Source organism: Crinia signifera, chromosome 8, assembly GCF_055691185.1.
Source record: "Crinia signifera chromosome 8, ASM5569118v1, whole genome shotgun sequence".
Taxonomy (NCBI): Eukaryota; Metazoa; Chordata; class Amphibia; order Anura; family Myobatrachidae; genus Crinia; species Crinia signifera.
In genome coordinates this window covers 78661883-78678713 of record NC_139224.1, presented here as the reverse complement: position 1 = coordinate 78678713, position 16831 = coordinate 78661883, and the positions used below count along the sequence as shown (strand labels likewise).

Sequence of the window (16831 nt, the reverse complement as noted above, 5' to 3'; positions counted from 1 at the left end):
ATCTTATCGATTCTCAAGTAGATAAAGAAGGTAGATGGCTTATCTTAGTGGGGAAAATTAACCAAACCCTATGTACATTGGTAAATGTGTACGCTCCTAACCAGAACCAAACAAATTTTTTAGGAAGATTGGACTCTCTCCTTTCCAAACACCATAAAGGAGAACTAATAGTAGCAGGTGGCTTTAATGAGGTCTTAGACCCTTTAATAGACAGGTCTACCCCCACTTTACCCTCTCCACCTAGAGCCACATCGCCGGCCTCTGTAGCTTTAGCCTCCTTGCTAGTAAATCACTTACTATTCGACTCCTATAGGTTACTAGAACCTTTGACCAGAGACTACACATTTTATTCTAATGTCCATAATTCCTATTCCAGGATTGATATGGTTCTGCTCAGCCGGGGTCTGTCCTATCAACTTAACTCTGTAAATATAGGCCCTATGGTGTGGACTGATCATTGCCCAATCACATTGGAACTAAAATCCCTTGCCTCTCGCCCACCTCCTGCCACCTGGAGATTGAACGACTCCCTCCTGCACTCACTAGAATTCTCAGACCTAATTAAAACCTGCCTTACAGACTACTTTCTTCTTAACGATCTACCTGAGACGTCTCCCACCACATTATGGGAAGCCCATAAGGCTGTCCTACGCGGTCATTTGATTAGTTATGCCTCCAGACTTAGAAAGACACAGGAATCTCGCTTCCTCTCATTATCAGTAAAACTTCAACAACTTGAACGCCAACATAAATTAACCCCTACACAAGCCAACCTAGAACTTTTGCAGAAAGCTAAATCAGAAACAGCTATTTTTCTCTCCGAACGCACAGCAAACACTCTGAAAAAGCTTAATCAGACTTTCTATGAAAAAGGGGACAAAGCAGACAAATTACTTGCAAATAGGCTTCGTTCTAAACTATCTCAAAACAATATTCTGGCCGTTAACACCAAATCAGGGGGGGTCTCTTATGACACCGATACTATAAATAAGGAATTCCAGGATTTCTACTCTTCACTCTATAATCTAAAAGAGGGGGTGGGGGAGCGAGCCTCTCCTGAGGCTCTGATCTCTGACTTCCTACAGCGCGCCAATCTGCCTAAACTGTCGTTTTAGGTCTCTGATGACTTAAACAAAGATATATCAGAAGAGGAAATCACTGCAGTCCTGAAAGGGTTAAAGACCTCCAAAGCCCCGGCCCTGACGGGTTCACTGCTGCGTACTATAAAAAATGTGCCACTATATTGACACCGCATCTTAGACGTCTATATAACGCAGTACTACATGGAACCCCCTTTCCCAGTACCATGTTAGAAGCCAAAATAATTGTAATCCACAAGGCGGGAAAAGACCCTCAAAATTGTGCTAGCTACAGGCCAATATCACTACTCAACCTGGACATAAAACTCTATGTGAAAATCCTAGCCAATAGACTCAACGATGTTCTCCCTGGTCTGATCCATTATGATCAAGTCGGTTTCATACCAGGACGCCAGGCCAGGGACAACACCAGAAGAACAATCGATCTCATACAAATCCTTAACAATAGACATACACCATCCATCATTCTATCTCTAGACGCCGAAAAGGCATTTGATCGTATCTCATGGCCTTTTTTATTTCGCACACTTCAGGCATTCGGCCTCACAGCAGAATTCCTAACAGGCATATCAGCCCTGTATTCATCCCCCATTGCTAGAGTTATGACCAATGGAATTATGTCCAACCCTTTCCCACTGACCAATGGGACCCGTCAGGGATGCCCCCTGTCGCCATTAATATTTTCGATGGTCATAGAACCCCTGGCAGCTCTAGTTAGAGCTTCAGATAAAATTCATGGCGTCCCTGTGGGCCCCCATAATTATAAAATTTCCTTGTTTGCTGACGACGTTCTACTAACCCTTAATGACCCGCAATTATCCCTCCCAACTCTATTTGATATTATAGCGGAGTATGGAAGAATCTCGGGCTACAAAATCAATTATTCTAAATGTGAAGCTATGCTATTGCACGCTCCTGATAACCTGAGACGCACTCTACACTCCTCTTACAATCTTACCTGGCAAGAGAATAAGATTAAATACCTGGGAATTTCTATTACCTCAAACTATAAATCTCTGTATTCAGAGAACTTCCCACGGCTCTTTCAAAAACTTAAACTGGACTTAGTTAAATGGAAATCCCATATCATCTCCTGGCTGGGCAGAATCATAGCAATAAGAATGACACTTATGCCCCAGCTCCTTTACCGCTTTCAAACCCTGCCCATTAACGTTCCGGATATAGCCCTTAGGGACATTCAAACTTCCATCAAAAAATGTATATGGAAAGACAAACCTCCGAGACTAGCATTTCATATACTTAGACGCCCGCGCTCGGGCGGTGGCAGAGGCCTCCCCGATGTTAAATTTTACTTTCTAGCATCTCACCTGAGTCAAATAGCTGCCTCTTTTGCACCACAGGGCCATACATCATGGTTAGACCTGGAGACTTCCTACTTAAGGATTAACTCCTTAGCCTCCTTATGGGGCCTGCCCAATCCAACACGAAGCTCCCGGGGGAACTCTCTCCCATCTCTCAGCTTCCACCTCTCTCTCTGGACTAAATTCCTAGGGAAATATAAACTGTCCTCACCTCGCTCACCCCTTACCCCTTTATGGGACAATCCCAAATTCCCTCCAGGAATTTCACCCCTTCGATTCCAGCAGTGGAGATCGGCTGGAGTGTATAAGGTCTGCGACCTTAGATCTGGCAATTCTTGGGCTTCCCTAGATGAAATTAAAAATAAGTTTCATTCTCTATCCCCTCCCCTTTTCAAATTTTTCCAGATACGCCACTTTCTGCTTTCACTTCCGCAAGCAGAGGTTAACCGAGAGCTTACCCCTTTTGAAAAACTATGTAATGATAACCCATCAAAGCGGGGCATGATTTCTTCTATTTATTCTATGCTAGTGGAAACCTCCTCTGCCCCTTCCCCCCGCCATGAGCGGGAATGGGAGACAGACCTGGGCCCCCCCGCCGGACGACTCATGCTGGGAGGAGATCAGAGAAAATATTGCAAAAAGTTCCATCTCTACCAGGCTTAAGGAGACCTCCTACAAGCTATATTATAGATGGTATTATACCCCCGACAGGTTATCTAAGATGTTTCCCTCTTCCTCCTCTGTTTGCTGGCGAGGATGTGGGCAGCGTGGAACCCTGCTCCATATCTGGTGGAACTGCCCCCAGATTACCCCATTCTGGCAAAAAGTTCTGGACATACTGAAGTCCCTATCTGGGATATCATTGCCACTAGACCCGTGGTCGTTCCTACTATCTCGCCCCTTCCCTAACCTAGATCCATCTATGAATAAACTCTTATCCCATGTACTAACAGCAGCTAAATCGCTAATTGCCAAAAACTGGAAGTCTCCAGCAGCCCCAACCATCCCCGCTTTGAATAATTATATATGGTTTGTCGCAAGTATGGAAAAGATCACGTACTACTTACATGACCACCCCCGCAAATTTGACTTAATATGGGAACCCTGGCTCCTCACTAAGGATGACCACACCCCACCCTCACATTCACTCAGCAGTTAACCCCTCTCCTTTTGGAAATCTCTAGCTATGTATTTACCCCTCAATGCCTTGCATAACAACAATACAAATGTTTACTGCATTAATAATTTCTGTATTCCTTCTCATTGGTAAACGCTCTGCTCAATCTCAACCCCCCCTACCCCCCTCAACCCCAATGTTTTCTTCTTTTTTTGTTTCTCTCTTATGTTACACATTTGATTGTAAAATATGTGGAGAAATGCATTTGTCTCTTTTATATTGATGCCGTCTGTTTATGTTACTGTTTATTCTACAATGCGCTCTCCTTGAAATAAATAAAGAGTTTAAAAAAAAGAAAGTGAGAGATTTGATAAAAAACTGGAACAGGGGATCAATTCATACAACGTGGTATGGGTTAATAGTTAATGGAAACAACATGCATAAGGGTATGCATGTTGTTTCCATTAACTATTAACCCTGTGCACCGTTAAATCATACAATGTGTCAACTGTAACTGCTGAATAAGGGTTCATGAAATATATATAGAATATATATATATATATATATATATATATAGATATATATATATATATAGAGAGAGAGAGAGAGAGGGGGGGAGATAGAGAGGGGGAGAGAGAGAGATACTAAAGTACCAACACACTCGCCATTCCTACGAATGGGGTGCAAACAGCACCCACACTTCCCAGGTTGGGGTGCAGTGGCCTGTGACCACACACTCTAGTAAATACAAATACAGGGGGCCCAGCAATCACTACAACAATCTAACTCACCTTAACATTCAAATAATCAATTAAATAAATAATGGGGTTTTAGTTCATGAATTGATCAATGCATTTAAGCTTGCAGCCCATTGCCAAGGGACCCCATTTCATTGCAAGTCCTACACTAACAACTGGTTTTCTTAGGAACCTGGCAATTATATATATTCTTTTTATATTTCATGAACCCTTATTCACCAGTTACAGTTGACACATTGTATGATTTAACAGTGCACAGGGTTAATAGTTAATGGAAACAACATGCATAAGGGTTCCCATACCACATTGTATGTATTGATCCCCTGTTCCAGTTTTTTGCTAATAAATAACTTTTTTTTAAATTATTGACCTACTGTACATCTTTGACTTTACTAATAATGCATAGAGCAGGTAAAACTGGTCATTGAGATCTACCAAGTTTTCCAAATCACCTAGCTGGTGCAGAGGTGTAGTCATTACAAACTGACACATTTTCAAACATGTGCTGCATTCATTCCTAACTGACACATTCCACAGATCCACAGGTTGCCTGAAAAACATGAACTGTTGGTAAATCTTGAGGACTGGTTTGGCCACTCCTGAAATAGAGAGAGAGACACCCCTTTCATGACCCCCATCTGCTTGCTGGAACTGCACCCCCCAAATACTACAGTTAAATCCCTTGGAGCCCCAATATTCATGCCCTTTCTTTTCTTTTCAATAGAATATATATCTTCCCCTAAATCCTTTTGTTATTACTACGTGCTGCAGTCAAACTCTTCATTCCAAGCCAGACTGCTACTCTCCAGTCCAAATTTATGGAGTTATGTGTTACTTGTGGTGCAATAGGGTTTGATCAAATGACCAGCCCTAAATTCTACTTCAAATAGTACTGTGTTACTACACTTACATTCAATACATGTAGTTTCCTCACTGCATCTGTTATTTACAGAATGAAAGGATTTGTTGAAGGTCCCTTGAATCCTAGTGCTCTCCCCTACATGACCTCTTGAGTAAAGGGAGTAGTGCAAGGGTTCCCAAACTTTTTGGAATCACAGCACACTGGCGTATCCGAATTTTTTTTGTTGGCACCCCTAGGCCATAAGTTTCTTAATGAGTACTTTAAAAAAAAATTATATTAAATAAAATAAATTGTGTTATATGTGATCCTTAGGTCCAGTTATATTGTGAGGAACAGTGTTCACTTCGGTTTGTTCAGATATTGTATGATTGGAAGCCACAAGCACTGATTTTCCCTATTACATTGACCATAAATAAAATAAATTGGTCCTGGACCACCACCCCAGGGTGCCACGGCACACAGTTTGGGAACCACTGCAGTAGTGGCATTAAAAGAAATGGCGGCACATAGAGCACCACTCAGCAGAGAAGTGAGAAGAAATGTTCCTTAGAAAGGAAATGGTATACAGTTTCTGATGAAGTATAATTAGGCATAGCTAGGGCCATTCATATTGAGCCCTACTTGTGTACTTTTTCCTGCTACTTTTTCTTCAATGTTGCATCTTAAGTAACAAAGTCTGTGGCACAATAAACGGTAAGACTGCATGATGACCTTACAAACTGCTGCTGGGTTGAATGTTTGACAACAGATAATAAATAGCCATATTGTATAATGTGCATTTTCTTTTTTTTTGTAATCATTGTATTATTATAAATACCTGGCTTCAGTTTATCCTTGAGGTATGGCACAAGCTTGTATTCTTTAAGAACCAGTTCCCAGTCCAAATCACTAATAGTGAGGTTTGCAAGTGTTCCAAGACATTCTATCACAAATTCTTCTTCTTCATCATTTGATATCTGAGCCGCTAAATCTCCAACATAGTCCTGTGGTAACCATTAAAATTGCTTAAATTATTCAATTATAGAGGCATACTAAGACTCCCAAGATACTTCCTATAAGAGAGCAACTTAATATATGCAGGGGAGGCTCCAGAGAAGAGGCTGCAGCACAATTCAAAATTCAAACAGGGGAGCCACACCAATTGCCACCAACTGCCATTCCAAACTGTCTCACTGGCGATTTGAATTTTGAACTGCGCTGCAGCCCCAGCTCTGGAGCCGCCCTGAAGAGATCTGTTTATCATACTGTACATCAGGGGGAAAAACATTCACTTAAATTGAATTCTGAAGCAGAGCTGATGCAGAATTGAATACATTGAATTAAAAGTCATTACATTCATGTTTTTTAAAAGTAATTACATTAATGGTTTAGCAGAGTTGAATGTAAATGAAGTGTATATATTGGGTAACTGTGCCTGTAACTTTGGGATTTTTACATAACAAAATTTAATAACAGTCAAGAGGTCTCTTGCATCGGACATGCCCTTTTTTAATTCAAATCAAGGAGGAATCGATTACAGCCAAATACGATTTCACTCAGTATCAAACCTTGGATTGAGATAAAGTGGAGAGATAAAGTACTAATAAAACAAGCTCGTCATTTTTCAAACACAATATGTAACCTGGCATTTAGAGGCTGACTGGTTGGTACTTTGGGCCTAATTCAGACCTGATCCCATAGCACTTTTTTTCTCAAATGGACAAATCCATGCTGCAGTGCCTGGGCGAGTTGCATTCAAATGAAAATCTAAATTGCAGCGTAAAAAAAAGGATGCCAGTATTTACCCTGCACAGAAATGAAATAAATCACCCAATCTAACTCTCTTTGCACATGTTACATTTGCCCCACCTGTAGTGCACATCGTTTTGTCCACAGACCCCAAAGTACCAACCAAGCAGCACCTAACTTCCACTATAGCAGGATGTCTGAAAAATGAAAGTTACAAACAGATTGGTTGGAACTTTTATCGCTGAGCACTTTATGGTATATATTCAATTGATGCTGGATCCATTGCAAAATTCTTTGCCTGAATGGATCCTTCATCCAATATTCAATGCAGCGTGCAAATCCGACATCGGATTTGGCCGGTGATTGATGCTCACCCAGATGGCATGGGGACCGGGTAAGCGCACCGGTGGGAGGCAGCGGAAACATGAAGGTGGCTGGGTGAGCTTCTCTCATCCAGCAGGTGGAAACATTTTGACTTGCCGAAAAAAACCCAGCTAGCATTGAATAGATCGGAACCCCGACCCTTTTCGTCAAGACGGCAGTTTCGACATGCATTGACTATACCCCTATGTCTCTACTAGCTTTGATATACTGTACACTGCCCTCCCCATGATGTGTATAGAATCTTATGGATGGATAACATATATACTGTACATTCTGGACACATACACATTTTACTATGATCTGCTAATGGAACATACACAGAGAAGATTTGGAGGTAAAATGAAAATCTGGAAGGGAGGCAAAGTCCTAGGATAGGGGGGCGGGGTCACGACGGCGTGTGCATAGAGGAGGAGGTCTGTGCTCTCCGGCGGCTCCATGCTTGATTGATAGCCTCCCACGCTCCCTCCCCGCTGGTGAATTATGATCCCGGGGTTACTGCTCTGACCGGCGTTACCTGGTTCCCTAGCTCCTCTTTCTCGCCGGACTCTCGCTCTCCCTCCTTGGAGCTGGTGCGAGGTGGACCTGCTGCTGTGTGAAGGGCGGCTGTACGGCGTGCCAGGAAGGAAGGAAGGGGGTGACGTCAGAAAAACCTCCTGCCCCGCTGTATCCTGGGTGCCGGGACGCGCGGCTGGACTCGACTGAGCGGCGTTTGGAGCCCTCTCAGGAGAGAGAGAATAAGTGCGCGCTGATCAACCCCCCTCGCAAAATCCCCGGCACCGCAGACCGAGCAGAGAGGCTGTGGGTGGCAAGTGGTCGGTGGCCTCCAGCTAGCAGGGACTGCCTGTATGAAGAAAGGCTGTCAGTGCTGATTTGTGTTTGGCCCCCTATTGACCTCACATAAGCTTGGAATTGTAGTTTCACAACATCTGGAGGGCCGCAGTTTGAGGACCCATGCCCTAAGCTATCTGGGTAATTGCCGGCAGGGTGGCATAAGCACCAGAAGAGTTATATGGAAAGGCTGGCTGGAGAAGTCAAAGGAAGGATTGTGCGTGATTCAACATCCACACTGCTGGTAAGTCCACACACACTTGAATAAGTAAATGGACTGTTCGCTGATTAGATAAGAAATCGGGGCAAACTGAGCTGCTCCTTTTGTTGTGACTGTCCACTAAGGGTAAAACAGATCCTGTTATGCTCTGAAAGGAGTTCTTATACCGAGCCTAATTGTCTGTCTATGCTGGTTAAAACAGCTGAAAGAGCTGTGAGCAGTTGAATTGGATGAAGTGACAACCATTCAGGGAATATTCTGTCACTGAAGCACGCCAGGGGTTTAGACCAGTCTTTTTGCTAGAGGTACTAGCATCTTGGTAAACGGTATTAGATTTTCTGTAACATCTATCAAGTGTGTGTGGTGAAGTGCAGTATAGTAGATTCCTTCAGACATTTTACTAAGCACATTTCAGAAGCATCCTCATGGTACAAACTAAGTCTTTATAAAACTTTCTTATATGCGGGACAGTGCATTGCCTCTACACAATACCTGGTAGCGGAAAAAATTAAAGTATAAACTCTTCTAAAGTAGCCACCGCTGTAAGTGCAAACTCAGAATTTTGGTACATCTCCCGCATGAGTATGGGAAAAACAGGCGAGAACACAGCAGCCGCTAGGCTGGAGAAGTATGCACGTACGCAAGCAAAAAATCCGAGTGATTCCCAGGAAAATACTCCACAATGTACCCCCACAAAGAGGGGGGGGGGGGGGGGGGGAGTCCCCCCGAACAGCAAAAAGAGGTCACTTTACAACAAGTTCTGGAAGCAGTTAATGCTTGTGAGACTCGTTTATCTGAACAGCTCAATAAAGTCCAGTAGGACATCATGCTTCTGCGAGATGACGTGCAAAAAATGCGAGTCAGGGTATCTGAGGTGGAAACCCGAGTATTGGAGCTTGAGGACACGATTGGCCCGATACAGACACAGGTTAAAACCATGGCGGGTAAACTATCGGAGATCCAAAATAAGATGTCAGACATGGAGGGGTGGCTGTGTCGCAACTAGGGTGGCCAATCCCGGGATCGGGAACGGCGGGATCCCGGGATTTGGCCCCCAAAACGCCGGGATTTCAATCCCGGGATTGGAGTTTCCAATCCCGGGATTTCGGGATTAGATTGCGCATGTGCAGTCTAATGCCGGGCAGCGTCTGAGCGGGTGCTCAGCAGCTGCCCGGCTTCTCCCATCCCGGGCAGCGCGGCTCTGCGCAGCGTGTCGACGTCAGAGGTCACGCTGCGCAGGCCGCATAGGATTTCTCCATGTTGTCTGTGAGCTGTGACTGACCCCGGGCACGAACACCCGCCCAGCCACAGACCAGACCGCCGGCGCCCACCCGCCCAGCAGCAGACCAGCCCGCTCCCCATCATCAACACAGCTCGTCCTCCCACCCGGCTCCATCTCCTCTGCTCGCCCACCCACCCGGCCGCACCACGCAGTAAGTACATATGTGGGGCGGCCGAGGCATGTTTTTTATATTAGGGAAGCCAATCCCGGGAATCCCGGGATTGGGCATTTTTCAATCCCGAATTCCGGGATTGAAAAAATGCCCCGGGATTGGCTTCCCTAGTCGCAACAATATCCGCTTTGTAGGGTTCGAGGAAAGAGTGGAGGCAAGCTCACCAGAAAAATTCATCGAAGAGTGGGTAAAACAAAATCTGGGGACAGAGGCTCTCTCCCCCTTCTTCACAATCGAAAGGGCACATAGGGGCCCATCCAGGGCCACGATACCTGGAGGTCCTCCACATACTCAATTCGCAAAGATATTGCACTTCAGAGATCGAGACAATATTCTGAGATTAGCGAGAACCGCTGGCAATCTTTCCCACAATGGAAAAAAAATCTCTTTATTCCCCGACCTCCCATATGAGGTGCAAAAGGAGAGAGCTAGATATCGAGATATAAAAGCGAGATTCAGAGAACTGAATATAAAATATTCTATGCTCTATCCCACAAAATTAAGGATCGTGACCCAAGATGAGACCAAGGTCTTCCTAGCACCTGGGGAAGCCGCGGCCTGGTTCGATAAGAATCATCCATCCACCAGACAACTGGCAACTAGCTAATACATCGGGGTGAGGTACAGTTCGGAGCTTGAGGTCGGAGATAAGAAAAGAACTGATCCATTTTCGGACACTATGCTACAGTCCTTATAATTGATACGGTCGTTTTTGAATAATAGCCAGGGAACGTAAAATGGCTAAGAATGTTCATTCGTACACTATGCTACAGTCTTTATAATCGATATTGTAGTTTTGAATAATAGCCAGGGAACGTAAAATGGTTAATAATGTTCATTCTTATACACGGGCAGAGGAAGGGGGGAGGGGGGTAGGGGCTGGGTATAACTAAACTAAATAACAATAATAAGTAAGGAGCCCCCGGAGGGCTGGGCCAGCCTAAGGTAAATGTGACCAAAAGTAAATTGCCCCTAGTGAAAGTTGGAGGGATGAAAGGATCATTTGCTTGGGAGGGGGGCGAATTCAGTATGCCTAGCTGGGTAGGCTATACAGGGTGGGGGACGGTCAGTGGGTATATGTTATATGTTGTGTGTTTATGTGTTTGTGTACTTTGCATGCAGCCTTGTGAAATTGTGGACCGAAATATACAACAACCATGCTACCATAGCTGGATTCAAACAGATCTTGCGGTGCAACTATCACTGAAGTCTTGCGGGACATGGAAACCCCCAGATGAAATACCGGGAAATCCGTTAGAAATTGTACTTGAGACGAAATGGTGACATTTTTTACTTGGAATGTGCGTGGGCTAAATGAGAAGGTGCAGCGTTCCTTGGTACTTAAACAATGTAAGGCCTTAGCGGCCGATATAATCTGTCTTCAAGAGACGCATCTATATGGGGATAAAGTATTGGCGCTGCGGCGTCCTTGGATTGGAACGTCTTTTCATTCTCTTTTTTCCCCTTCCTCTAGAGGGGTCTCCATATTTATTTGGAAGAATATTGTGTTTGAACGTATTGCATCTAAAATAGGGGTAAATATACCGGTGGACGGACACTATAGCACGCTTCTGAAGCAGGAAACCATTTCCGAAACGCGTTAAGCATGCTTTTATGGACTCGTGGATCCTGAAGGGCTGACCTGGAGAGTGGGAACCCCGTCTGTGGCTGCTTTTTCCGGACTAAGGAACCCAGAAGGGAGCTCTTGGAAACCATCACTTGCCTGCTGTTTGCCATTTGGGACACCTGTCTAATGCTCTTTTAAAAGTCACTTGATTGTAAGTGCAATAATTGTATTAAATCTTTTTAAATGTTATTGACCTGCACTATGGTGTATTCTATTGTTTCTCCCCTGCTTGTACAATAGGGGAAAGGAAGGAAGCTGTTGAATATACAGGATTATGATCTTTCCAACAATTGGTCAAATTGGGGTTTGTTATCCCCTGATGTAAGGTTTTATACACCTTCTCACATTGTTACCTATGAGAGCTACCATTTGAATTCACCTCTTTCTATTTACCTGCATTTCTTCAGTAGTTATTGGTGTTTCTACTGGGTGTATTCAAGTGTGGCTGCATTTAGGTTTAATTGCGCACCTCTATAGTCAATATTTTTCTGCTTTTCTGCAATTCAGTAATACACAGGAATTGAGTGTTGAAACCAATGAGTTTTTTAAGGTGAATACAGAGTCTGCAAGCCCCATAGTGTTCTCGGATGCGTATAAGGCAGTCCTTAGAGGAAGTCTCATGAAAAAAAATAGCAATAGTAAAAAGGAAAACTTGAGAAATAGCTTCAACATTGGAAACTAAAATGGTAGAGATGGAACAGAGATACTCATCTGAAAAAACTGAACCAATAAGATTAGAATGGCTGGCGGCACAACGAGGGTGGGTTGAACACCTCCAAATCATGACTAATCAAAGATTACTTAAACAGTCACATCAGTTCTATGGGAATATCGATAGAGCAGGTAGATACATGGCCTACCTCTCCAAAATAGATAAATCCTCAAATATAGTAGCCAAAATATATTCAGATAATGGAGAATTGCGGATAACCTCATCCGAAATAGCGGAGACATTCAAGGCCCATTTTAGTAAAGTATATCAATCTAGATTAAACTATGGGAGTAATGATATTGAGAACTATTTAGGTAATATCGACCTGCCCACGTTGTCACCAGAAGATAGTACTCTATTGGAGTCTCCGTTCACCATTCAGGAGGTGGAGGATGTGATTAAGTCGCTTCCGTCTAATAAAGCCCCAGGGATAGATGGGATACTGGGAGAGATATATAAACAATCGGGAGGGACCCTTGCCCCAAGGTTAATACATCTTTTCCAAGCAATGGAACTTGAGGGTAAATTAGCAAACTCAATGTCGGAAGCCATCATCACTGTCATTCCTAAAAGCGGTAAGGACCCTGCAATGGTCGACTCTTACAGGCCAATTTCCCTGATTACTGTTGATGCCAAGATCTACGCCAAGGTCTTGGCAAACAGACTTAATAGTGTAATCAGCAAAATTGTACATCCGGACCAAAACGGATTTATGAGTGGAAAATCCACTGCCATTAATCTGCGTTGAGTTTTTACATATCTCCAGATATACAGGCAGAGATGTACGGTAGGAACGCAGCGATAGCATAATTCGATGCCAATAAGGCATTTGATTCGGTGGAATGGCCTTATTTGAGACAAGTTCTGATGGCTTTCAAATTGGGTCCTAAGTTTATAGACCGGGTATTTCTGTTATATAAATCTCCTACGGCAAGAATTCTTTGTAAGTAACATTCTCAAATCCTTTTTGCAACTACAGAGTGAATTTGACCTCCCTAAAGAGATGTTTTATAGATATCTCCAGTTGAGGAGTGCAATAGGGCAAAATAATAATAAAATAATATGGATAAACAATCAAATTAAATAAAAAAAATAGGGATAAACCTATTAGTATAAGTGAGTCCCCGATTAAAAAATTCATTAAAAAACTGAGCTGTAATAAACGATTATCAAATTGCTACAAATTTTTGTTAGAAAATTCTCAAAGCGAGGATCTGGGTGGTTTAATCCTGAGATGGTCCAATGATATACCCAAACTGAATGAAATAAACTCGAGGCTAGCACTGTCGGCTCCCGGGCAGGCTACAAGCTCGGCTAAAATCCAGCAGATACAATTAAATATCTTATATAGAACATATCTAAATGCCTGTGATAGATGCCCAAAATGTAAGAACAGGTGGTGCAACTTCTGGCACCTTATATGGGATTGTCAAAAATTGCAAGCATATTGGTTTGAAATAGGGAAAATATTGTACAATATGGGGGTTCCAAGGCAGTGCATACAACCCTTAGCGCTCATTATGGGGGTCTGGCCCATTAATACAATGACTTTAGAGCTTAGAAAGCTTGCAATAAACCTTTGTGCAATAGCTAAGGTGGTGGTTGCCCGTTCTTGGATGGCCCAAAAGGGCCCGAGAATCCAAGATTGCATTAGCTTAGTAAATAGCATTATGGAGCATGAGAAGAACATGTCCCTATCAAGGAAATCAATTACTAAATTCTATGGGATTTGGGGGAAATGGTATTACTCAAAATATAATAATGCACTTTAGCACTTTAAAATGGCACACCTCTTTGAGGATCTGATACTTATGAATAGGCACTTGGATTTTTTTTTTTTTTTATGTGTGGTTTATTTTTTGTAAAGTATTTTTGTTGATATGTGTTATGTAACTCGGTGTGAAACTCACAGTGTGGAACTACTGTAGTTGTTCTGCACCTCTAAAGAAGATTAACCACTGAACTTAACTTGATGTGAAATTCACAATGTGGAGACACTATAGTTACTCATCACCCTTTAAACAAGTCTAATCACTAAATGGTAATGAGTAAGAAGAGACATTTTTGATATATTACATTTATTTAGATTTTGAATCACAAAACTTTTGATACGATAAACTGAGATGTTTAAAGGAAAGAAGTATGGGTCTAGTGGTGGGCCTAAGCTCCCCTTCTACACGAATATAAATTGGGATTATAATGGTAATGCAACATTTAATTGACACATAATTGGTACGATGTACAACCCACCCCCCAACCCCCCGAAAAAGTATAACAGTAGGAATTGATGAGAATATGCGGTACCATGGAGGATAATGTCTAGAACGTAAAGAAGGAAAATTGAAAAGTCCACAATAGTAAACTGGCTGCTGCTTTAATGTATATGTATGTTTGTAGGTATGTTAGGTATGTCATATGTCATGTCTCTATGTCAAAGTTTTGTGTAATTTTATATGAAATTTCAATCTACTAGAAAGGAATCTAGGACGCGAGGGCATGAGTATAGATTAGAAGAAAAAAAGATTTCATTCAGCTAGTAGAAAGAATGGTACTTGTTTCCTAGCACGGCCACAATCTTATGGATCGTGTACCTTTAAGTTAAGGTACACGATCCATAAGATGGACCCGATTTCCTTTGAAATCATGTCCATTTTGCCGGCTAGGACACAATATCGGGGGCATCGCGTCGGTCGGGACCATTAACATTGGTCCCGACGCTATGCCCCCGATTTTTCCATAGGCTTCAATGTTAAAATATTTTTTAACATTGAAATCGTGAAAAAATTTGAAAAATGTGAAATGGGCCAATATGACCCATTTCACATTATAGATGTCCCCGTCGTCACCCCACGATAGACGCCAACCCGAAGCGTGGCGAGCGCAGCGAGCCCGCGAGGGGCGGCGGTGCGCGTCCTCCGACCTTTTCATTCCCCTACTATCCACGTCGGCGTGGAGTTGAGAATAGAATAGTGTGGCGAGCGCAGCGAGCCACCGAGCCCGAAGCGTGGCGAGCGCAGCGAGCCCCGCGAGGGGACGCGTATAACTTCACAGGTATACGCGTCCCCTCGCGGGGCTCGCTGCGCTCGCCTCGCTGCGCTCGCCTCGCTGCGCTCGCCACACTATTCTATTCTCAACTCCACGCCGACGTGGATAGTAGGGGAATGAAAAGGTCGGAGGACGCGCACCGCCGCCCCTCGCGGGCTCGCTGCGCTCGCCACGCTTCGGGTTGGCGTCTATCGTGGGGTGGGGTGTACGCCGTTAAATTTGGGGGGGTTGGGAATATTTTACATTGAATCCAATGTAAAATCGGGTCCCAGGGACCCGATTTACATTTCATTCAATGAAAAAATCGGGTCGAAAATCGGTCGGTCGCGTCGATCGCATCGCATGCGACCAAATCGCATGCGATGCGATCGACCCGATTTTTCCGACACGACCACTCCGATGTAAATCGGTGTGGCCGTGCTAGGAAACAAGTACCGAAAGAATTTCTTTACGGTCAGAACAGTCAAACTCTGGAACTCTCTTCCCAGAGAGGTGGTAACGGCTGGCTCATTAAATGCGTTCAAGGCAAAGTTGGACAAACATTTACTGGAGAAAAACCTCCATGGGTACAAATAAGAAATATAATTTGTCTGTAAAATACCAGAACCTAACAAATCAGCAATGGATATCTATACCAGGTTGAACTAGATGGACGCAAGTCTTTTTTCAGCCTTACCTACTATGTAACTATGTAACTATGTAATAAAGATGAATAGAAAAAAAAATGAAAATCTAAAGGTCAGAATTCGCCTTTTGTTCAGCTACAGTAAGTCACCACATGTACATGTTTATATTTGTGAAATGTGGATGTAAATGGCTAGCAGTATGGCCGAATATCCCAGCAACGTTTCTGTTTCCTCCTCCCCAAGTTCTATACTAATCAGAAATGATTACATTTAGAGTTTAGACTATATTTAATCACAACACAATAATTGGCATATATTCACATTGTACAATAGCTAGAACTCATTCATTACAGCTAACTAATGTTCTCACAAAAACTATAATCAATTAACTATGTTGATTCTGTTTGAAACTGGTGCATGTATTGTATTGCATGTATTGGTAGAAAAAATACCCTCTCCAAAAAAAAAGATATCTGTATTTAGTTAATTCCTATTCATTCGGTGCTCCTATTTGTCAGAAATTGTGACTATTATATCAGCATATAATATTGCATGTTCATAGGTTTACGAGTTGTAAAAATCTTTGAATCATTATAGTAAAACAAAAAAGTATATGCCTTTAGTCATTAGAACATAAAGCTTTCAAGAAATACTTAAAAGCATATGTGGAATATAGATTTTTTTTTCATTTTAGATTTGTCTTTCAATTGTAATATGCTTTACCACCATGTTTTAATCCTTAACAGTAAGGTGCATTCTTAATTTATAGGCATTCTAGTTTTGACTTTAAAGTTTCCCTGTTGACAGTTAAACCATTATATTTTATTTATTTATTAACAGTTTCTTATATAGCACAGCATATTCCGTTGCGCTTTACAAAGGGAGACAGTGATACAACAAACAGGGTATTTACAGACAGCCAAAAGGTACGAGGGCCCTGCTCGCAAGCTTACAATCTATAGGGAAACAGGTGTTGATACATAAGGATAGATACTGTATTCTTTATTGCATAGATTCCACCAGAATGCAAAGTTCCGTGAGTGGTTCT

At 42.8% G+C, this 16831-nt stretch overlaps 1 protein-coding gene across 4 annotated transcripts in view; it reads right to left on the bottom strand.

Annotated features, from left to right (window-relative positions):
* Nucleotides 1–16831, bottom strand: part of KIFAP3 (kinesin associated protein 3) — a 250868-nt gene that overhangs the window by 61959 nt on the left and 172078 nt on the right. For all 4 annotated transcript variants that reach the window (XM_083156696.1, XM_083156699.1, XM_083156698.1 and 1 more), the window contains one exon: nucleotides 5977–6142. In XM_083156696.1, coding sequence (XP_083012822.1) covers nucleotides 5977–6142 — 166 coding nt within the window. The remainder of the gene's footprint in view (nucleotides 1–5976; nucleotides 6143–16831) is intronic.